Source organism: Mytilus galloprovincialis, chromosome 1 (assembly GCF_965363235.1).
Source record: "Mytilus galloprovincialis chromosome 1, xbMytGall1.hap1.1, whole genome shotgun sequence".
NCBI lineage: Eukaryota > Metazoa > Mollusca > Bivalvia > Mytilida > Mytilidae > Mytilus > Mytilus galloprovincialis.
In genome coordinates this window covers 94,427,053-94,448,419 of record NC_134838.1, presented here as the reverse complement: position 1 = coordinate 94,448,419, position 21,367 = coordinate 94,427,053, and the positions used below count along the sequence as shown (strand labels likewise).

General features: G+C 33.2%; 1 protein-coding gene across 1 annotated transcript; it reads left to right on the top strand.

Moving 5' to 3' along the window:
* The first annotated feature begins 362 nt into the window (after window positions 1–362).
* Window positions 363–15,683, top strand: LOC143045472 (ATP synthase subunit gamma, mitochondrial-like). The gene is made up of 7 exons (XM_076217999.1): window positions 363–465; window positions 7,293–7,327; window positions 8,016–8,147; window positions 8,543–8,744; window positions 9,208–9,351; window positions 10,517–10,737; window positions 15,472–15,683. The coding sequence occupies exons 1-7, from the start codon at window positions 431–433 to the stop codon at window positions 15,570–15,572; spliced, it is 870 nt and encodes a 289-aa protein (XP_076074114.1). The 5' UTR covers window positions 363–430; the 3' UTR covers window positions 15,573–15,683.
* The last annotated feature ends 5,684 nt before the right edge of the window (window positions 15,684–21,367 follow it).

The following is a 21,367-nucleotide window of genomic DNA, read 5'->3' as shown; positions in this document are numbered from 1 at the left end:
TAATAGTTAGTTTTCTTTCTGTGGTTGTAAGAATAAGAAAATTTAACCATAATTTTATCAATAATTGCCATTTGTTGTCATTTGTATGTTTGAATGATTGAATTATGTATGTACTATATAACAGGACTTAGTATAAAAAGTCCATGGTACTAGTAATAAATATTGTAATATATATTGTATTTAAATGTTTGAAAGTACGAATGTTAACTGTAGACATGTATTTTGTTTGAGGGACTCAGTTGAATTACTCTCTTTAAATAAAGAATTTATAATTATTATTATTATCATTATTTATATTATTATTATTATTATTATACATTGAGACAAGCATTTTCAAAAGCTGATAGTTGTTAATTTATATGGAGTTGTCTCCCTTAAATAGCTTCCGCACAGTGCCTCGCTTTGGGAGAAGTTCCATCAAACAATCATCATGTTCTCCCGAACAACACAATTTATCCCACAATGGTTAGTGCAATACAAATTAAACCAAATAATTCCTAAAATAATAAGTCATTTAATCTTAAGAAAAACAGGAAGAAGCCGCTCTCATGTGGTACTTGTTGTTTTTCAACAGCAATCTAACCGGCTTTGTGACCTCTGTCAAAGTTGACAAAAATAAATCGGTCTTGCTAGTTTTTAGTCCAAATAATTATGACAGTCTTTGAAGGCTATTTTAAATTTTTGCTTTGACACCTTTCTGCGTCGATGTAAGGTATCAAATAAAAAAAATATAATAGCTTTTCAAGACGTTATAATTATTTGGACTAGCTAGTTGTATGCATTGATTTTCAAAAGAATACTTTAGTTTACTGTCGCACAGTTCAGCTTTCAAAATCTAAGATCTTCAATGAGTTATATGAGACGAATTGACATTAAAGCGTGCCTGAATTCAGTACTCGGTAGCATCATTGCCATTAGTCCAAATATTATGAAGACTTACAAGGCTACTTTAAGGTTCATTTGAAGGAATTGAAAAATATGGCCATTTTTACACCTAAAAATCTACTACGAGTACAGGTAAACTGATGCATCTAGGAAAGTTTTAAGGCATGGCAGGACCTAGGTATATAAAAGTTGGACCAAGTGGGTCTCGTTGGGGTCTAAGTGTGACACAGGATTGCTGATTTTTTGTCAGCGTGACACGTGAAAGTCAAATTATTGTGTCGTGAAAACAGGAAATGAGGTCTAGCGGGACCAAGGAAATGACAAAAAAAATGAGAATTGCTTATGTACATAGTGTAGGCGGGATACAGGAATCTGACAAAACAGTAAGCGGGATCCGGGATCAGAACCCCCCCCAATGAGACCCCCTACCAGGTCTATGTTTTCAGGCGCGGATCCAGCCATTTTAAAAAAGGGGGGTTCCCAACCCAGAATAAAAGGGGGGGGGTTCCAACTATATGCTCCCATTCAAATGCATTGATCGGCCAAAAAAAAGGGGGGTTCCAACCTCCAGAACCCCCCCTGGATCCACCACTGGTTTTAGAAAATGAATTACTTTCCTGGATTTTTAGGTGCCTTTCTTTCCAGTCTGCAGAAGATAGCAAAATAAACAAACACACGAGTTTCAAAATGAATATCAAAATCCAGAAAAGTTTATAATTTTCTGAACTATAAAATGCATTTAAAATTTGATTATCTAGATCCAGCCATGCTTTAAAACTTTCACAGGTGCACAGGTTTCTCTGTACTTGAGTAAATTTTGTGGTGTAAATACAACCATTTTAGCTTAAAAGGTTATGATGAACCTTAATTTTTTTCTTGGATGCCTTCCTACGACGTTCTGCAACTATTTTTAAGCCTGTGACTTTGTCACAACAGTAAGACATAGCAATCCTACAATCCATCCTTTGCGTCGTCTACAAATATTCACTTTGTTGTTAAATTTTTAGAAATTTTAATATTTAATAACGTTCTTAAAATATCTTTGATTTTTACCAAACTTGCATTGGACAGAAGCTTGTTTATGATCATAAGATAGGGTATCTGGTCTGTTCACCCTGATAACATGTTCGCCCTTGGTCTGTTCACCTTAAGTTTGTTCGTCAATGATCACTTCTATTTTTATTTAAAAATAATTGTATAAGCCTAAGGGTATTAGGCCACATTTAAAAGAATGTCTGTTTCCCCTCCCTCGGGTCTACTCTTTGTAAACAGACCAGGCAGGCAGGTCATTTTTTTTTTTCCAACTGGATATCATGGATGGTTTGACTTGTCCACTGGAGGCCACTTATCAGTTGTAAGTGCTCAATTTGAGTGTATTTATTTAGATTATCAATCCTTTTGGTAATAGTAATGCACAAAATGCATTTGACGTCCTAATGAGAAAAGCTAAAACTCGAAAGTGCCTTCCAAACTTGATGAAACAGCACCAAGATTTACTGGTAAGTATGTTAAAATTATTTAAGGTAAGAACTTTCTTTGTTTTCTTGAAGGCTTGAGATGGTGTACGGTTCATGTCATTATAAATTAACCTGCCCCACACCAACTCAATTTCTATCTACATCCCAAACTTTTGGCCTGGAAAATGGTGTAGGAGGGGCTGAAATGGTAACTTCCTAGGCGGAATGCTGCCGAAATTTTTTACAGGTGTGGATTTTGTCATTTTTTAAACCCCGCCACATGTAGTGGCGAGGTATTATGTGATACCCTCCGAAAAATTTGTAGGTGTAAAGGGGAAATATTATATACCAAACATGATAGTGATTAATTTTTTAGCTCATCTATGTGGGCTATTGCTATTTACTATATGTCCATCTTCGTCGTAAACTTTTCAAAGGTAAGTTTACGACAAAGACAGATATACAGTGAATAGCAATAGCCCACATAGATGAGCTAAAAAATTAATCACCATCATGTTTGGTATATATAATATTTCCCCTTTACACCTAAAAAATTTTCGGAGGGTATCACATAATACCTCGCCACTACGTGTGGCGGGGTATAAAAAATGACAAAGTCCACACCTGTAAAAAATATCGACAGCATTCCACCTAAGAAGTTACCATTTCAGCCGTTCCCACACCATTTTCCAGGCCAAAAGTTTGGGATGTAGATAGAAATTGAGTTGGTGTTGGGCAGGTTAATTTATAATGACATGAACCATACATCATCTCAAGCCTTCAAGAAAATAAAGAAAATTCTTACCTTAAATAATTTTAACATACTTACCAGTAAATCTTGGTGCTGTTTCATCAAGTTTGGAAGGCACTTTCGAGTTCGCCTGAGTATTAGCTTTTCTCATTAGGACGTCAAATGCATTTTGTGCATTACTATTAGTCTGATTATTGTTTTTGTCATTTGAAGGTGGTGCGTCCCTTATAATGTCAAATTGGACGTATTTGAGTCTCTTGTCAAAACCATGAACAACTCTTATTTCATCAGCAAAATCGGGCTCAAAAGTCACACCGTTAGCCATCTTATCAGACACAGAAACTGTCACTTCATCTTATTTATCTATGTTGTGACCATCATCTGTAGTTAAATCGTTCAACACGTCGTTCCATGTGCACCTTTTTGAAAAGCTGTATAATCTATTTACCACGATGGGTAACACCTTTGACGCGTCCTCGTACTTAATTCGTACAGAAGACGACAATGCGATCTTGTCGCCCTTCTTTCTTCAAGCAGACAGTTTACCCTCGATACATACCGCTAAATTGATAGATAACTCCAGAGAGTTCCGGGAAGACTTCCGGTAATATCGGAACCAATGTCGGAATGGAAACGAATTATTTTCGGGAATAAAAAAAAATCCGATTTTTTTGGGCAAATAATTTTTTGACTCAGGGGCTTATTTTTGACCCGGTCGGGGCGAGGGGAAACAAACATGTTTTTTATTTTGGCCTTAAAATTGATCTTAATAATATATTTCTGACTCAGATTGTTGTATTGAAATAACTGCCTTTGGTGGATTAATAATAATAACAACATTTTGTTTTGATAAACTAAGTCAGCTTGAAATGAATAAAAACAATGGTGTATGTAGTGAAAATTATGATGAGTATTGATAAGTTCATTTGTTATTATCAGGGTTCTCGTTAAGACGCGTATACGCGTCCTGGACGCATGGAAATCGAGCTGGACGCATCATTTTTTAAACCCGTGAGTCCCTGGGACGCGTCCTGATTGTATCCCCTGAGTCCCAGAAACATCGTTTTTAGAAGATTAATGTTGTTTTGACAAGAAACTAAACCGGAAGTCGACGTCAAAACATCGATGTGATGCGTAGATTAATATTTTTGACAGTAACCCGAATAATGTCAGTCGTTATATTCCGCTGATCTCCGTCTAATCTCCGATTGCTACATTAACGATATATTTATAATTTACATAATTTACATTGTCTGCATGGTTGAACAAGCCAATGAACGGCGATCATGAGACATTTCTTAAATTGAAAAGTAAAAATTCTTTCCAAACTATTTTTTAAATACAAATGCTTGACTGTACCTTAAATGAAGTGAGTATAAATCCAAACTAAATTATAAAAAGCAGAATAATCCAGAAAATAAATGAATTGCTTGACCACATGGTTTGTTTTGTTTACAAATATGTCACATGATCATTTTAGGCGGGAAAAATACTTGGGGAAACACCTAAGTAACAGACAACTCTGTCTGGATATTTATAGACATTTAAAATAAACAGCTGATATGGTAGTGCCATGAAAGTAGTTACACTTGGTGTATAAATTCAATCTACACTAATTTAATTGGGAAACGGGGGTAGAGGGGAAGGGGTTAATTTGTATTTTTTTTTATTTTTGATTTTTTTGTAATTTTAATAAATTTATGTAACTAAAAATGACAAGACAAATTCTTTAACTGGGTTTATTATTAAATAGTCCATTCATATAAAAAAAAAAAAAAACTAAAACCCTACCTATTGCCCTGATCTTTTTAATGGATATGATATAGACCCAGAAAGAAGTCTGTTACATGTATAAATTTTGAACAATAACTATTTAGAGGTCATATTTTTTCTTGATTTAATAAAATCTACCAACCCGACACGCATGGTTTAAGTTGTATTTCGTCACATTTCATTATATTATGACACAAAAAAAATACATTGCATCCTGGACTCATCAAAATCTTTTGGGACTCACCATTTCTAAAAGTGATGAGTCCCAGGACTCACCATGAAAAATTCCTAGTGAGAACCCTGATTATACTGCATATATCATGTATATTGACTGACTGGAATATTAAAATTGTAAAAAATATCAATAAAGATAAATACGTTGTATTCCAATATTGTACTAATGGTACTATGCAAATCAAAAGAAAATATTTGGTTGCAGTAATACAAATATTTTGCGAATTTTTCCAAAAACTGTAACATACGCTGTTTAAATAATGAACGTGATCTAATATACAACTAGACAACAATAAAAAAAAGAAAATCAGGGTGAATGGACCCTGGGTGAACAGATATTAGAGCCAACAGACACAGATTCATAAGAAAGTATCCAGAAGAAAATTTTGTAAAAAAGAAAAATCTTGTTTATCAGTATTTTACTTATAAATGGACTTAGTTTTTCTGCCAGTTAACATTAAATCCACTCTATCTGTGGTTACAGTTTTAAACAAAATAACAACTTTCTAAAACTCCTGGATTTTTACCAAACTTGAACAGAAGCTTGTTTAGATCAAAACCTATTATCTGGAGGGAAATTTTGTAAAAAAATATTTCCTGTTTATCCGTATTTTACTTATAAATGGACTTAGTTTTTCTTCCAGTTAACATTCCGTACAGTCTGCAGTTAAAGTTTTTAAAACATTTATTACAATGTAGATTCATAATCCTGGATTTTTACAAAACTTAGACAGAAGCTTCAATTCTTACATGTACAATCAAAAGATAGTGTTTAGAATAAAATTTTTATTAATTTTTTCCACCACAGAACTCAGGGTATCGTATACTTTTGCTGTTGTCTATGGAACCCTTAAGCAACTTTAGCTCACCTGGCCCAAAGGGCCAAGTGAGCTTTTCTCATCACTTGGCGTCCGTCATCGTTAACTTTTACAAAAATCTCCTCTGAAACTACTGGGCCAAATTTAACCAAACTTGCCCACAATCATCATTGGGGTAACTAGTTTTAAAAATGTGTCCTGTGACCCAGCCAACCAACCAAGATGGCCGCGATGTATAAAAATAGAACATACATGTAGGGGTAAAATGTAGATTTTTGCTTATAACTCTGAAACCAAAGCATTTAGCGCTAATCTGACATGGGTAAAATTGTTTATTAAGCCAACATTTATCTGCCCTGAAATTTTCAGATGAATCAGACAACCAGTTGTTGGGTTGCTGCCCTGAAAAAAGGCCTGAATTGGTAATTTTAAGGAAATTTTGCTGTTATTGGTTATTATTACCTTGAATATTATTATAGATAGATTTAATCTGTAATCAGCAATAATGTTCAGCAAAGTAAGATCTACAAATAAGTCAACATGACCAAAATGGTCAGTTGACTCCTTAAGGAGTTATTGCCCTTTATAGTCATTTTTTACCAATTTTTCGTAAATTTTGTAATCTTCTTCAAAAATCTTCTCTGAAACTACTGGGCCAAATTTAATCAAACTTAGCCACAATCATTATTAGGGTTCTAGTTTTAAAAATGTGTGCGGTGACCTGCCCGACCAACTAAGATGGCCCCATGGCTTACAATAGAACATAGGGGTAAAATGTAGATTTTGGCTTATAACTCTGAAACGAAATTTAAAGTATTTAGAGCAAATCTGACTAAGGGGTTAAATTGTTTATTAAGTCAATATCTGTCTGCCCTGAAATTTTTAGATGAATTGGAAAACTGGTTTGGTAATTTTTGGTTATTATCTTGAATACTATTATACATGTAGATAGAGATAAAAGTTCTGTAAACAGCAATAATGTTTAGCAAAGTAAGATCTACAAATAAGTCAACATGACCAAAATGGTCAGTTGACTACTTAAGGAGTAATTGCCCTTTATAGTCAATTTTTATAAATTTTCATTAATTTGGTAAATTTTTGTAAATTTTTACAAAATATTTTTCTCTGTAACGAAAGGGCCAAGTTTATTATAGATTGAGAAAATTGTAAGTAGCAAGAATGTTCAGTAAAGTAAGATCTATGAACACATAACCATCACCAAAACACAATTTTGTAATGAATACATTTACATCTGTGTAATTTGTTTGATATGCACATATACCAAGATGAGCAACACAGACTCTTAAGAGCCTCTAGTTATTTGTATGATTATTTTTGTTATTAGTTTAATCACAATTTTTTTTTCTATTTTAGCGCGCAAGTGCGTGGGATGGCAACATTAAAGGAAAGTAAGTTGGAATATTTTTCTTATCACTGATATTTCATTTCAATTTTGCATTTTGACATAACAATTCTTTAATCAGGACACAGTCAATTCTACAAAAAAAAGATGGCACATGTCATGTATGTGCTTATTGATACATGTGTAGCTAAAAGCAGAAAAGATTTTTTTTCGATGTTTGAAATCCTATTTTCCCTTTTTGGGGCATTTTAAGTTAGCAATACATTCTTATTACTACATCATAATTGAGGCATTCCTGTGGTACATGTACCTCACTCTATTACCACGTCATTTATTGAAACATATTAAGCATATGTTAAGAGTAACAACCATTCTTCATTTGCCTTGAGCTTAATGTTTCCTTTAACACTGTAGATTTCACATTCTTCAATTAAAACATTGTTTCACTTCAGCAACTGATTTAACAAAATTATAATGTTTTCTACAAATTTTGAATGCTACATTATCTGACGTCCACCTGGTATTTTATTATTTTCTGTTAATTAATTATCAGTTTTGTTTTGAAACAGTTGTACATGTATAATGTAAGACACAAGACTTGATTATTTAAAAAAAGGAGGATAATTTAAAGGTATTTCAAGAGCATCCACACGCATGATAAATTATTTATCTTGTAAAAATAGATGTCTTCCAGACTTTGCTTAAGTGAATAAAGCCATATTTACATTTTGTAGTTCGTGTTCGGTTGAAGTCTGTTACAAATATCCAAAAGATCACCAAATCCATGAAGATGGTGTCAGCAGCTAAATATGCCAGAGCTGAGAGGGATCTTAAAGTTGCCAGGCCATATGGACTAGGAGCTAAAGGTAAGCTAAAATATCAGGGTTTACATAATTAGATTTGTCAGACCAAAGGGACTATGAGGACAAATTATTATTGTGTTACAAATAACATGTAACATAGTATAAACAATAAGGTTTGTAAGACATGTGAAGGGCAAATATATAATTTAATATCTGTTACCAGGCTTTTTCGCTTTTCAGAAATCCAACAGCTTTACAAATGTATATTGTGTGATGCATTTGAAATTTTACAATTTGTATATGATTAAAAAAAGTTGATAATGTTTTTATAAAGTAATTTATTAATTTAATGTCTTGTTAATACAAATTTAGTGTTAATTTATAGTGGATATTAATGGATAACATACTTGTTGGGTAATTCACTTTGTTGACACTTGTCTATTGTTGTTTATTTCCAGCATTTTATGAGCAGGCTGAGATAAAAGGTGACAATACTTCACCTAATCAGCTTCTAGTGGCAGTAACATCAGACAGAGGTTTGTGTGGTGGTGTACACTCCAATGTGTGTAAAGCTATTAAAGCCATTATGAATGAGATGGAAAACACCGCTGACACTAAACTTGTACTCATTGGTGACAAGTCCAAGGCAATGTTATCCAGGTATTTATTATTATTTAGGCAGAATGTACCTGCACTTAGTCTTATCTCTGTTAGTTCAGCACAATTAACAACTTGTCTGTCAAAGGGATGTAGGGACTATTTGTATTATTAATAAAATGAGATATGTAACGGTGTATAATACATTATGACAGAAACCTAAAAAAACCCACATACAATACAACTACTGGTAGATGTAAATTTATGATCATTATTTCAATTTCTTGGCAGGATTATCAGGTTTACATTTACAATACTCTCTCTGTTTAATAGAATCACAGGTTTTTGGAAAACAAGTATACAATTCATCAGAATTATATCATTGAAGATATTAGGAAATTATTAGCTGATATTCTGAAAAACAATTGTAATAAAATTTTTATGTGATAGAATAATTTGTGAAATGGGGATAACTTTCTGACTAACTATTCAACACTATTTGAATGACTTGTGTCTTACTTTTCAGACTATATGCAAAGAACATACTCATGTCATTTAATGATATTGGAAAGAAATCACCAACATTTGGAGATGCCACTCGTGTAGCGCAAAATATTCTAGATTCTGATTATAAATTTGATAACGCCAGGATGTTTTATAATGTATTCAAGTAAGTATTTATCTTTACCTGTTATGAAGTTTTGAGGTTTTTTTTACATTGTCAGATGTCAAGTAGCCTCAAAATGTAGTAGTTCTTTTCAATGTTCATTATAATTATTCTTGTAAAACCTTAAAAGAATTAAAAAGGTAATGTAACTAAAATAATTTGCCGTACTTTAACCTATAATGGTTTACTTTTTAAATTGTTATTTGTATGGAGAGTTGTCTCATTGGCACTCACACCACATCTTCCTATATCTATTTGGATTTTTTTGGGGTTCATCAAGTTCTGCTCCTTTGCAAATCCTCACTTAAGCTTATAAACCATTATTGTCACTAAAAAAATGTTTATGTTAATCAGTTAATATTGTTTTAAAATCCTGGAGATATTTGGTTAAAATAACTTGGTAGCAAACAAGCTAGACTGAAAAACAACTTTAAAAAGAGTTAATTTCTAAAGTTCCTATACATTCAGGTGAACAGTTAAACAACAACTGTCTTCCAACCAATTGTTTTTATTAGCTTTGGTTACCGTGTATTTAATTGGGAGTTACCAAATTTTCATGCATGAATGCTATGTTAAAATTTATAAGTATTCAGTAAACAGAAAATTGATTAGTGGTAAACCTGAAACTGCATCAAACAGTATAGCATGTTCACATAAAGCCTGCTGACAGATTTAAAATGTGACAAAAATTTCCTACATGGCTATTATATGTTAGAATATATAAAGTATTTAAAAAAAAAAAAATTGATGAGTGACTATAAATCTGAAAAAGCATCACATGTTATATATATACATGTAGCAGTCAAGAGGGGGGCTTTGAGGAAAGTTATATTGTTGAATTCAAATTTTTAATTAATGTATTTGCTATTGCCAATCTGAATATTTAAACAATAATGATTATTTTAAATATTCAATAAAACAATAATGATTGTTTTAAATGATTGATTAATTTGTATTTAATGCAACTTTCAACACTATTGTGCTATTTTGTGGGGGTCAGTTTTTATTGGTGGAGGAAGGCAGAGTAATAATGTAGGATGAATTAAAGCAACAGGCTGTACATAATAAAAGTGATGTTTATGTTGATTCAAAGGGAGACCAACTATTTTTCTGAACTCTCACTTGTAAATATACACAGAGGGTACAAATGATGTCTTATCTATTACAGGAGTGTGGTTTCATATAAAACAACTGAGCAGCAGATTCATCTTAAAGAATCCATTATGAAATCAGAACAATTTTCAGTGTATGACAGTGTAGATGATGAAACTGTCACTAATTATAATGAGTTCCAGTTAGCTAGTTTGGTTTACTTTGCTATGAAAGAATCTGCTACAAGTGAACAAAGCTCTAGAATGACAGCCATGGACGGAGCCAGCAAGAATGCTGGTAAGTCTTGTGTCAATTTTAAACATATTAGTATGAAAGTGACAGGTCAAATAATTCAAAATCTGAAAATAAGTTTAATAGTTGATTTGTTTATTTCTAAATAAGGGAGCTACCATTTGATTTTTATGGGGGGGCTAGGATGAAATTTGAAAAAAATAGGCAGGACAGGAGTTTTGAGTAAAAAAAAAAGGCAGGATGAGACACTTGCAAAAAAAAAAAAGTCAGGACGACAATTTAGGTAAAAAAAAGTCAGGATAAACTAAAAAAAAAAAGGCAGGACCGAACAGAGTGAAAAATAAAAAGGCAGGACAGAGATTACAGCTAAAAAAAAATGCAGGACAAAATTTTTCATCCTAGCCCCCCCATAAAAATCAAATGGTAGCTCCCTAACTAAACATTATGGGTAAATGTTTTTAATTGGAATCATTATCCTATGTTTATTGAGGAATTTACCAGGTTAGCATGAAGTGAATTATCATGTTATTAAGTAATAACAAGATGGGAGGTGTATCAATTCAAGATAGCAATATAAAAAACAAACCAGGAAAGACCTTTTGAGATCAATAAACAGCGCTAAACAATTGATAATGCCACCTTACCATATCTGAAACTCTAAATCACCCTGTCGAGATCAATAAACAGCGCTAAACAATTGATAATGCCACCATACCATATCTGAAACTCTAAATCACCCTGTCGAGATCAATAAACAGCGCTAAACAATTGATAATGCCACCTTTCCATATCTGAAACTCTAAATCACCCTGTCGAGATGAGGAATGAACACTCAAAACTTTAGTATCAGATTTCAACACATGGTTTGGAAGTTACAAAACCAAAATTAAGGCCAAATAAAAATATATGTGTGGTTCCAGTTACATACTTTTAAAAAATAGGGTCAGTAGGTCAGCAATTTTATTTTATTTTAAATTTATTTTTAAATTGTCAAAATCCGGAAAAAAATCGTATGTTTACCAAAATTGATTCCGGTATTATACATGCCAATACCAGAAGTTTGCCATTTTACATGTTTTTTTGTTTTTTGGTAGTAAAATAAACAGTTGTGTTGCATTTTGAGTTAATTTTGTGACATTCTGTTATGAATCATGCAATTTAGCCATAAAGGATACTTCTGATGGAAATTCAGATGACAGAAATCTATGAATTTAATAATTTAAATTCACAATCCTTAAAATTTGATCGTTTGAAAAATTATTTTTGAGAAATGGTCGCGGGTTTAAACTAGGGAGGGTCGGGTAACTGAAACCAATTCAGGGCTTTCCCTTGAAATTGAAGTAGAAGGTTCAATTAAAATTATAGGCGGCTGTAACATGCCTTCGATGAAGCTGGACGCCCACTAAGCTGTAAGCTTGGTGCCTTACGGCAGGGGGTCTGGGGGTCCTTGAGCGGCCCCCAGAAGCTCTGGCATAAATAGAGCAAAATCCTGCATTCTCACAATCTCCTGACATCTAATTTCATCTTTCAAATGACCATTTTTTATGTATGAAATTAAAGAGAGAAAAAAAATCTCAAAGAAATTTCATTTTTAGCTCACCTGGCCCAAAGGGCCAAGTGAGCTTTTCTCATCACTTGGCGTCCGGCGTCCGGCGTCCGGCGTCCGTCGTCCGTCGTCCGTCGTCGTCGTCGTCGTCGTCGTCCGTCGTTAGCTTTTACAAAAATCTTCTCCTCTGAAACTACTGGGCCAATTTTTACCAAACTTGGCCACAATCATTATTAGGGTATCTAGTTTAAAAATTGTGTCCGGTGACCCGGCCAACCAACCAAGATGGCCGCCATGGCTAAAAATAGAACATAGGGGTAAAATGCAGTTTTTGGCTTATAACTCAAAAACCAAAGCATTTAGAGCAAATCTGACATGGGGTAATATTGTTCATCAGGTCAAGATCTATCTGCCCTGAAATTTTCAGATGAATCGGACATTCCGTTGTTGGGTTACTGCCCCTGAAATGGTAATTTTAAGGAAATTTTGCTGTTTTTGGTTATTATCTTGAATATTATCATAGATAGAGGTAAACTGTAAACAGCAAAAATGTTCAGTAAAGTAAGATCTACAAATAAGTCAACAAGACCAAAATGGTCTGTTGACCCCTTTAGGAGTTATTGCCCTTTATAGTCAATTTTTAACCATTTTTCGTAAATCTTGGTCATCTTTTACAAAAATCTTCTCCTCTGAAACTGCTGGGCCAAATTAAACCAAACTTGACCACAATCATCATTGGGGTATCTAGTTAAAAAAATGTGTCCGGTGAACTGGCCAACCAACCAAGATGGCCGCCATGGCTAAAAATAGAACATAGGGGTGAAATGTAGATTTTGGCTTATAACTCTGAAACCGCAGCCTTTAGAGCAAATTTGACATGGGGTTAAATTGTTTATCAGGTCAAGATCTATCTGCCCTGAAATTTTCAGATGAATCTGACAACCTGTTGTTGGGTTGCTGCCCCTGAATTGGTAATTTTAAGGAAATTTTGCTGTTTTTGGTTATTATCTTGAATATTATTATAGATAGATTAAACTGTAAACATCAATAATGTTAAGCAAAGTAAGATTTACAAATAAGTCAACATGACGGAAATGGTCAATTGACCCCTAAGGAGTTATTGTCCTTTACAGTCAATTTTTAACAATTTTCATAAAATTTGTAAATTTTAACTAACATTTTCCACTGAAACTACTGGGCCAAGTTCATTATAGATAGAGATAATTGTAAGTAGCAAGAATGTTCAGTAAAGTAAGATGTACAAACACATCACCATCACCAAAACACAATTTTGTCATGAATCTATCTGCTTCCTTTGTTTAATATTCACATAGACCAAGGTGAGCGACACAGGCTCTTTAGAGCCTCTAGTTTTTTTATGTTATACTGCGGATTCATTTTTATTCGTGGTATACCAATTTTCGTGGGTTTCGTGGGTCACAGTGAACCACGAATTTAAGAATTCGATGAAGAATAATCCCTAGAAATGTGTATGGAGTCGGTTGTTTATTTCCGGTTATGTTATGCAGTTCTAGTATAGTGTTGACCAGCGATAAACATTGTAACATAACACATGTTCTTTATTGAAAGAAGATACAAGTATTTTGATTAAATCTATAATAAATATATCGAATATCAGTGATAATTTACTTTTTAAAATTGATTAAAACTGTTCATGGAAAATAACTGCAAGTTGTTAATTACCGTGTCATAGTTTGGTTTACCAGTGATTAAAAATCAATAGGATTAAGTACGGGGATATTGCCCGTAGGTAATATTGTTTATGACAGGAACATTTATTTTCACACCTTATACTTATATCACTGTTTATTATATCGTGATAAGGGAAATGAGCTTTCAATCATAAAGTTTTGAATGCCTTATAGAATTTAGACAAGAATTTATAAATTGTAAAACAACAAATAATTAGTTGTCTCTGTCCATTATTGTAATCGAAGTTATCAATGAACACTTTAACCTAGAATGACCATTCACAACTTTTTCAATAAATTCCTTCTTTTTTGTTTTGTTTTATTATTGATCAAACTAAGGAGGTTATATGATCTCCTAAATCAAAAAGAAATCCAAGAATTATGTATCTATTTTTTTGTTGTTGTAATCAGCGATCCACGAATTTACGTATACCACGAAACGTCTTTTTTTCTCTGTCCACGAAAATTGATACCCACGAAAATAAATGAATCCACAGTAGTTTTTTTATTCTTATAACCTTATGCTTAAAATTCATTTACTTTTAAAGGAGTTTTATTTATATAATAATCTGGTTTGATAGAAATCTTGATTGATTTATTTTGCATAACTACGTGCATTTGTAAACAAATGACCCCCCTTTTCTCTCTATAGACTGTTACACGTATTTTTAATCATACAATTATTTCTCAAGCATTGACAGAAAATTGATATATCCTCTGATTTTCTCTTTATTTTTTGTAAACTGTTCAATAAGTCGGATACATAAATCATTTTGGAATGTTTGATATTTTAGGCCGAGTCGACAGTATTGTACTTTCGTTTTTGACCTTGATTCTCTGAACACCACGTAGGCTTTGAAAAATGAACTTCAAAAGATACTGTTTTCCAGATTCTGAACAATATGACCTACTACACTTTCTTTAATTTGACTGATATTATTCCATAGCATAAGAATTTCATCCTATCTGATTGTCTTTACGTTTTATAAGCTTTAAAAAAGCCCACGAGTTAATAACCATCGGAACTTCTCTATTGTTATCCTTCAATGACCACCGGAACGTCTCTCTGGTTATCTTTAAAAAGAAACGATACATTCTGACTTTAAATAGACAACCAATCAGTGACCTGAATTCATGTGAACTATATTTAGCCCACGGTAAACACTGACTTTTCATTCCTTGTTTATCGTGACCACGACAATACGTCTCTTGGCTGCCTGTAAACATTTGAAAAAGATATTTATTTCTTTTTAAATTTATATTTTTGTCAGTGAAGAAGCCGGCACTTGAAGCCACCGCAAACGGCGGATTTCCACCGGCTACCGGCTTCAAAGGAAAGCCCTGCCAATGATATATTTTTATTTGGACTAAGTAAAAAAATATCATTCCTGTTGGAACCAGTTATACAAGGATTCAAATATAAAAGAACTAATTTCAAATATCAATGGACACTTTATTGTATTGTATTTCATGCTTATTTGTATATATACTGTTAAAAAGTATTTCTATATTCATTAATAGGTGAAATGATTGAAAAGCTGACTATGACCTTCAACAGAACCAGACAGGCAGTAATTACAAGAGAGTTGATAGAAATTATCTCTGGTGCATCTGCATTGTAATAAACTGAGGACATTTTAGTGCTATTTCAGTGGACCATCTTGTCCTGTTGTGATAGATTTATTTTGAAGTTTGACAGTAAACAAATAAAAATAAAAAGATGAAAATTTGAACAGATTTTGTTTTGTGTGTAAAGATGGAAATGAACAGTTTATAAATACTATTCCTTTGATTATACATGTATATAAAAAAAGATATATCATGATTTTTTTGTGTACTTATGAGCTTACATCAAAAAAGCAACTTGGATGCATAAAATAGAATTTTGATAAGGCCAGCCTTTTTGCTCTTATACAACTATCAAAAACAATGACATCTTTCAGATATAAGATATAAGGATGTAAAGTCCATGGATGAAAAAAAATTAACAATGGAGGAACTTTCACCGTGAAAATAATCTGCATTCACAGCTTGGCATGATCAAAATTATTTAATTCCTCCATCAAAATATTTCCATATAAGCAATGGTGAACAGACTGCTATTTGTCCCCTGCATAGTATGTTGCAGGGGACATGGTTATACTGGTCGTCTGTCAGGTCTTGTTGGCGCTCTCATGGCTACAATTCTGGCCAGATTTTTATTAAACTTATACAATAGGTTAATACCAACAATATCTTTAACAAGTTCTAAAATGGGGGATTAATTGATTTTCATACAACTGCCAAATTTTTATTGTTCTTATAATGCTATGATGTCGTCTGTGGTGTCGTTGTTGTCAGAAGACACATTTGGTTTCTGGTCAACAACTTAAGTTAAAGTGAATGGATTTCAATGAAATTTTACAATAAGGCGGACTACCACAAAAGGAAATTTGAGATAGATTTTGGGGGTTGTAGTATCAACAGTTTAGAAATTAGGAACAAAAAGTTCATTTTCCTGACAATAACTTGTGTGTATGTGTATGGATCGCTCTGAAATTGTACCACAAGGTTCCATACCACAAAGGGAAGGCTGGAATTGAGTATAGGGGTAATTTCTCCAAGGGAAGAGGAGGGGTCAAAAACATTAGTTGTGGAGATTTTGTATTTAGAATATGTGGAATTCATATTTTTTGAAAAGTTTGAAAAAGAAATCTTCAATTGCACAGTATTGCGAAAATTACTTTTAAGATCTTTGACGACATTTATTTGTGTCAGAAACCTATGTTATGTCAAAAATCTGTTCACAATCCAAATTCAGACAGTATCAAACTTGAATACAGTGTCCAAAATTGCCCCAACTGTTCAGGGTTCAACCTCTGTAGTTGTATCAGGCTGCGCTCAGCAAATCATTTTATTTAAAAAAAAGTTATGCTCCTTCAAAAAATGAAATATATGAAAATGGCCTTGTACCAGGTAATTGCTCTCACAGGAACAACTCTTGTCAGATTTTTATAAAACTTCTACTGTAGATTAATATCAGTAACACCTAGACACTGATGCTTCTCTTTTTGATGAAGTCTGTCTTGTGTTTTTTTCAGTTTAAAAGTAATTAATAGAGTTTTTCCATTCACTGCAATTGGATACAGTTTAACAATGGGTCATGTTTTGTGTCCTATGTAAGTTCTCGTTACGCCAGATCTGAAGTGTCCATCGTTTCCCATCACCTGTTCCTTGATGTTGATGGTTTTCATTTGCTTGTTGGTAACATGTCTTCCTAAATATTAACTGCATTACCAGTGTTGATTGCCCTATTATTGTTTACTGTAGTCTGACACGAGATATTCCTTTTTACAACCGTTTAAAAATTGGAGTTGTCTTTCTCTGATTACTCTGACGTCCAACGGCTGTTTTGCCAGACAAGCTGCAAATAAAGTTGTTCTATTGTGTAGAAACATCAGAAATCACTGTATGAGGAAGATATTTACGGCTAATAAATTGTTTAAATGGTTATATAAATGATTCTTCTACAACTTGTAAGTACAGGTACTACAGATGAAGCAGGACAAATCGCCCCACTGGCAAAACGCCCCACACCAAATCGCCCCACTTTTTAACCAGCTCGCCCCACTTTTTAGAAAATCGCCCCAAACTGGTTTACCAACTCGCCCCACTTTTTAAAAAATCGCCTCACTTGTGAAAAGGGTTAAATCCCGTTAATGTTTCCCCTGTCAACTCGCCCCACTTATTGAATAAAGGTAAAATCTACTTCAATATATAATTTTCAGGTCTACCAACTAGCCCCACTTTAAATGAAAACTAGTCTACACTGTCACAGAATACCCCAAAAAACGAAATTTATTGAATCATAATCATACAAGTGAAGGATTTCAATTAACATCAATTTGATTTATAGCACTTCACTAAGGTTTTCATGGGTATTGAGGTGGGGCAGGGACATAGATTTACTACGGGATTGCATCTTTTTTCCTAAGTGGGTCGAGTATGCACTAACAAATCATCGTGGTTTTATCTCTTTGTCATGAGTGGGGCGAGTTGACAGACCTCATGTCTGCGGGATTTTAAGCCTTTTCATAAGTGGGCATGTTATCCAACCTATTTGCAATGGGATTTTAGCCTTTTTCATAAGTGGGGCGAGTTGGTAAACAAGAGTGGGGCGATTTTTCAGAAAGTGGGGCGAGTTTGTGAAAAAGTGGGGCGATTTGCCAGTGGGGCGATTTGTCATGGATTCCACATGTCAATAGGCAGATAAATACACTTCTCTCATTTGCATTACGGTACTGTCCATAGTCCGAGATTACTCTGACGTCCAACTGCTGTTTTGCCAGACAAACTGGCGCTTACATTTATTTCCTGGTTAAACTCTCATTGATGAAGGAACGTTGAGGAACCTCGTCATGACTCAAATAAAAATATTTTCTTCCGCGTAATTGTGTTCAAAATGTACTGGTGCTATTCAATTCAACTACATATCAACATCCAAACATGCTTGGATGGTGCTTCTTGTTGCATTTTAGCCATTTATTCTGCGAATTACATTCTTTGGCGAGATCCGATACAAGACAATTTAAACACAACTTCTTAAGCGTTACTACTGCAATTCTGTCGATGAGGTCTTTTACTGACTTTGTACATTCATTAGAATGATGTGTGTCCGTAATAAAATACGCAAGCATGTGACTCCTTTGGCCTTTTTTGTCTGTATGGTCATAATGAGGTTGTAGTTCCATTTCGCTCTGGCGAAAAAAAGTAACGGTCATGTGATTATTTCCGTAATCTGTAGTCTGGTCTACTTGTAGAATTTCTTTGTAATTCAATCTGTTGTTAAGCAAAGGACCAAAATATAGATATCCCCAGCCCATCAACTGGAAAAACAACTTAAAGTTACTGATGGATGCAGTTGATTACTGTGCTAGAAATTGGATAAAGCGTGAACCAGACGATCCAGAACTTAACACTTTGTCAGAATGGATCAAAGCTATTCGATCATGCAGAAACTACGATGTACTATGAACACAAGGTTTTCTAACCTATTCAAGAACCCGGAGGTTGTGGATACCTTATCTTCTTTACATGACAAATATGTCGTTGTTCAAGCAGATAAAGCTTCCAATAATATTGTCTTCGTATGTAAACACAATTATTTGCAATGTCTCACAAAAGAGCTTGCCAATGGAATAAACAGCACAACTGGTAATCCTACATTTTCTTTATTACATTTACATATGATGAAAATATACCAAATCACAAAACTATTCTTGTATCTATTGGTATTAACATCAAATAAAACGAAAAAAAATTACTTTCATTATACTGGATACCAAAACTTCAAGATCATCAAGATTTTCCACTAAACATCTTTCTGAATTACTGACTACTTTTCTTTCTACAGTAAAATATGGCCTTTGAAAATATTGTGATGAGATATATTCTACCAATGAGGTTAATCAGATGTGGATTGAATTTCTCAAAAATTCCAAAGATCCACTGCTAAATCTTGGATCACAATCTTTGCAATTTTGCAGCAACATTAAGACTTGTGATGTTTCTACGCTTTACACTACAATAAGTCATGCTCAATTGCAAGATCGACTTCACGATCTCATTAAACAGAGCTTTTTCTATAAAAATTGGATTCGTAAGTACAAATTTCTTGTCTTTGGTTATGGTAATTCGTATTTTGTGAAGAATTACATTTAATCTACAAGAAAATATACTGACGATCATATTATCAAAATGCTGGACTTTTTCATCGACAATATATTTGTTGAGTTTGGAGGATAGATATTTCATCAACTAGTCGGTATTCAAATGTGTACTAATTGTGTACCCATACTGTGGCCGATTTGTTTTTGTACTCGTATGACGCAGAATTCATCCAGAACCTTCTAAAAAAGAAAAAGAAAAAGCACTCTGCGAAATTTTTTAATTTTACTTTCAGATGATGATGTCCTAACACTGAATAACCCATATTTCAGCCAGTACGTTCACCTCATATATTCAAGTGAACTTGAAATTAAAGATACTACTGATACTAGAAGACTGATTCATACCTTGATCTCTTCCTCAATATTGACACAGATGGGAGACTTCACACTAAGATCTATGACAAACGGGACGACTCCAACTTACAATTATTAATTTCCCATTTCTCAGCAGTAACATATCATCTTTCCCCTCGTATCGTGTTTAAATATCTCAGTTGATACGTTATGCTCTTGCATGTTCACAATATACGGACTTCATATACAGGAGTGTTCTCCTTACACAGAAACTGTTCCAACAAAATTATGAGGAGGAAAGATTAAAAATGACACTCCGTAAATTTTATGGACACCATCACGAACTGTAAAAGTACAGATAATTACTCACCCAGTTCATTTGTATGAATTTAGTTTAAAGCAACTATGTGCACAGGATATATTTGTTTTACGCAGTTTGATTTGCCAACATAGTCAGTTGCATTCTTACTAACACAATTCTATATGGGTCATTTTCAAAAATGTCGAATTTTGAAATTGAAAAATTTATTAAAAGTACTTCAAACAACCCTCTACATTAGCAAATCAAAGCAAACAGTACTTATAGAACAACATATTAAAAGATGCCATCTTACTAATGTCATACAAAAATATCTTGAAACATTTTTTGATAGGTGGTACAATATTTTGTCTCTCCTGTTACCATGTTCAAAAGAAATTTATTTATAAAAGGTTTAGATAAAATTTTAAACTTGTTTTTCGTAGCCATTCAGATGGTTTTCAAGAGTATAAACTTCTATATATATTCTTTCTGTGAAATAATAGATTACTTGCAAATATTTCAGGTTGTACTGAAAAATGCCTCTAAAAATTGGTTTTCAAGGTTATAAAAATTACCACCAGTAATGCAAGTACTAGAAATCTATTCATATAGTTCAGCATTTTTTCTCTCTTTTAAATAAACCCAACATCAAGTTATTCCCTCACATGTAAGTTTACTTTTGTCTTTATTTTATTTGTAACAGGAACTTACGTTAATGATATATATAACACAATATAAAGTTCTATCCTGTTACCTTTTTTTCTATCCTGTTACCGAAATCAGTATTGCACCTGCAAATGCTAAATTGTGAATATTAAGTCGTTATTTTCAAACAATGAAAGATTTCATTATGTTTGCAACTATTTTTTACGATAAATTTTTCAGAGACGTTTCTGTCTACAATTGTCTCTATTGTTACTGTAACCATAGTACTTAACAGGATTGGCATAACAGATCATAACAGGATATACAAGTTTCTTCATTTTTTAATGCTGTTGTGAAATAACTACTTCCTTTGGTAAAGTGATAATGTTTTTCTGTTGTGATTTTGGTTTCCAACACGTTTTGTACTTTTTACAAGTATACTTTTGGTGTAATTATTAAAAATGTTGGT

Coding starts and splice junctions, on each gene's coding strand:
- LOC143045472 (XM_076217999.1), top strand. CDS start 431: ATGTTCTCCCGAACAACACAATTTATCCCACAATG. Junction 7,328..8,015: donor GATGGCAACATTAAAGGAAA/GTAAGTTGGAAT, acceptor TACATTTTGTAG/TTCGTGTTCGGTTGAAGTCT. Junction 10,738..15,471: donor CGGAGCCAGCAAGAATGCTG/GTAAGTCTTGTG, acceptor ATTCATTAATAG/GTGAAATGATTGAAAAGCTG.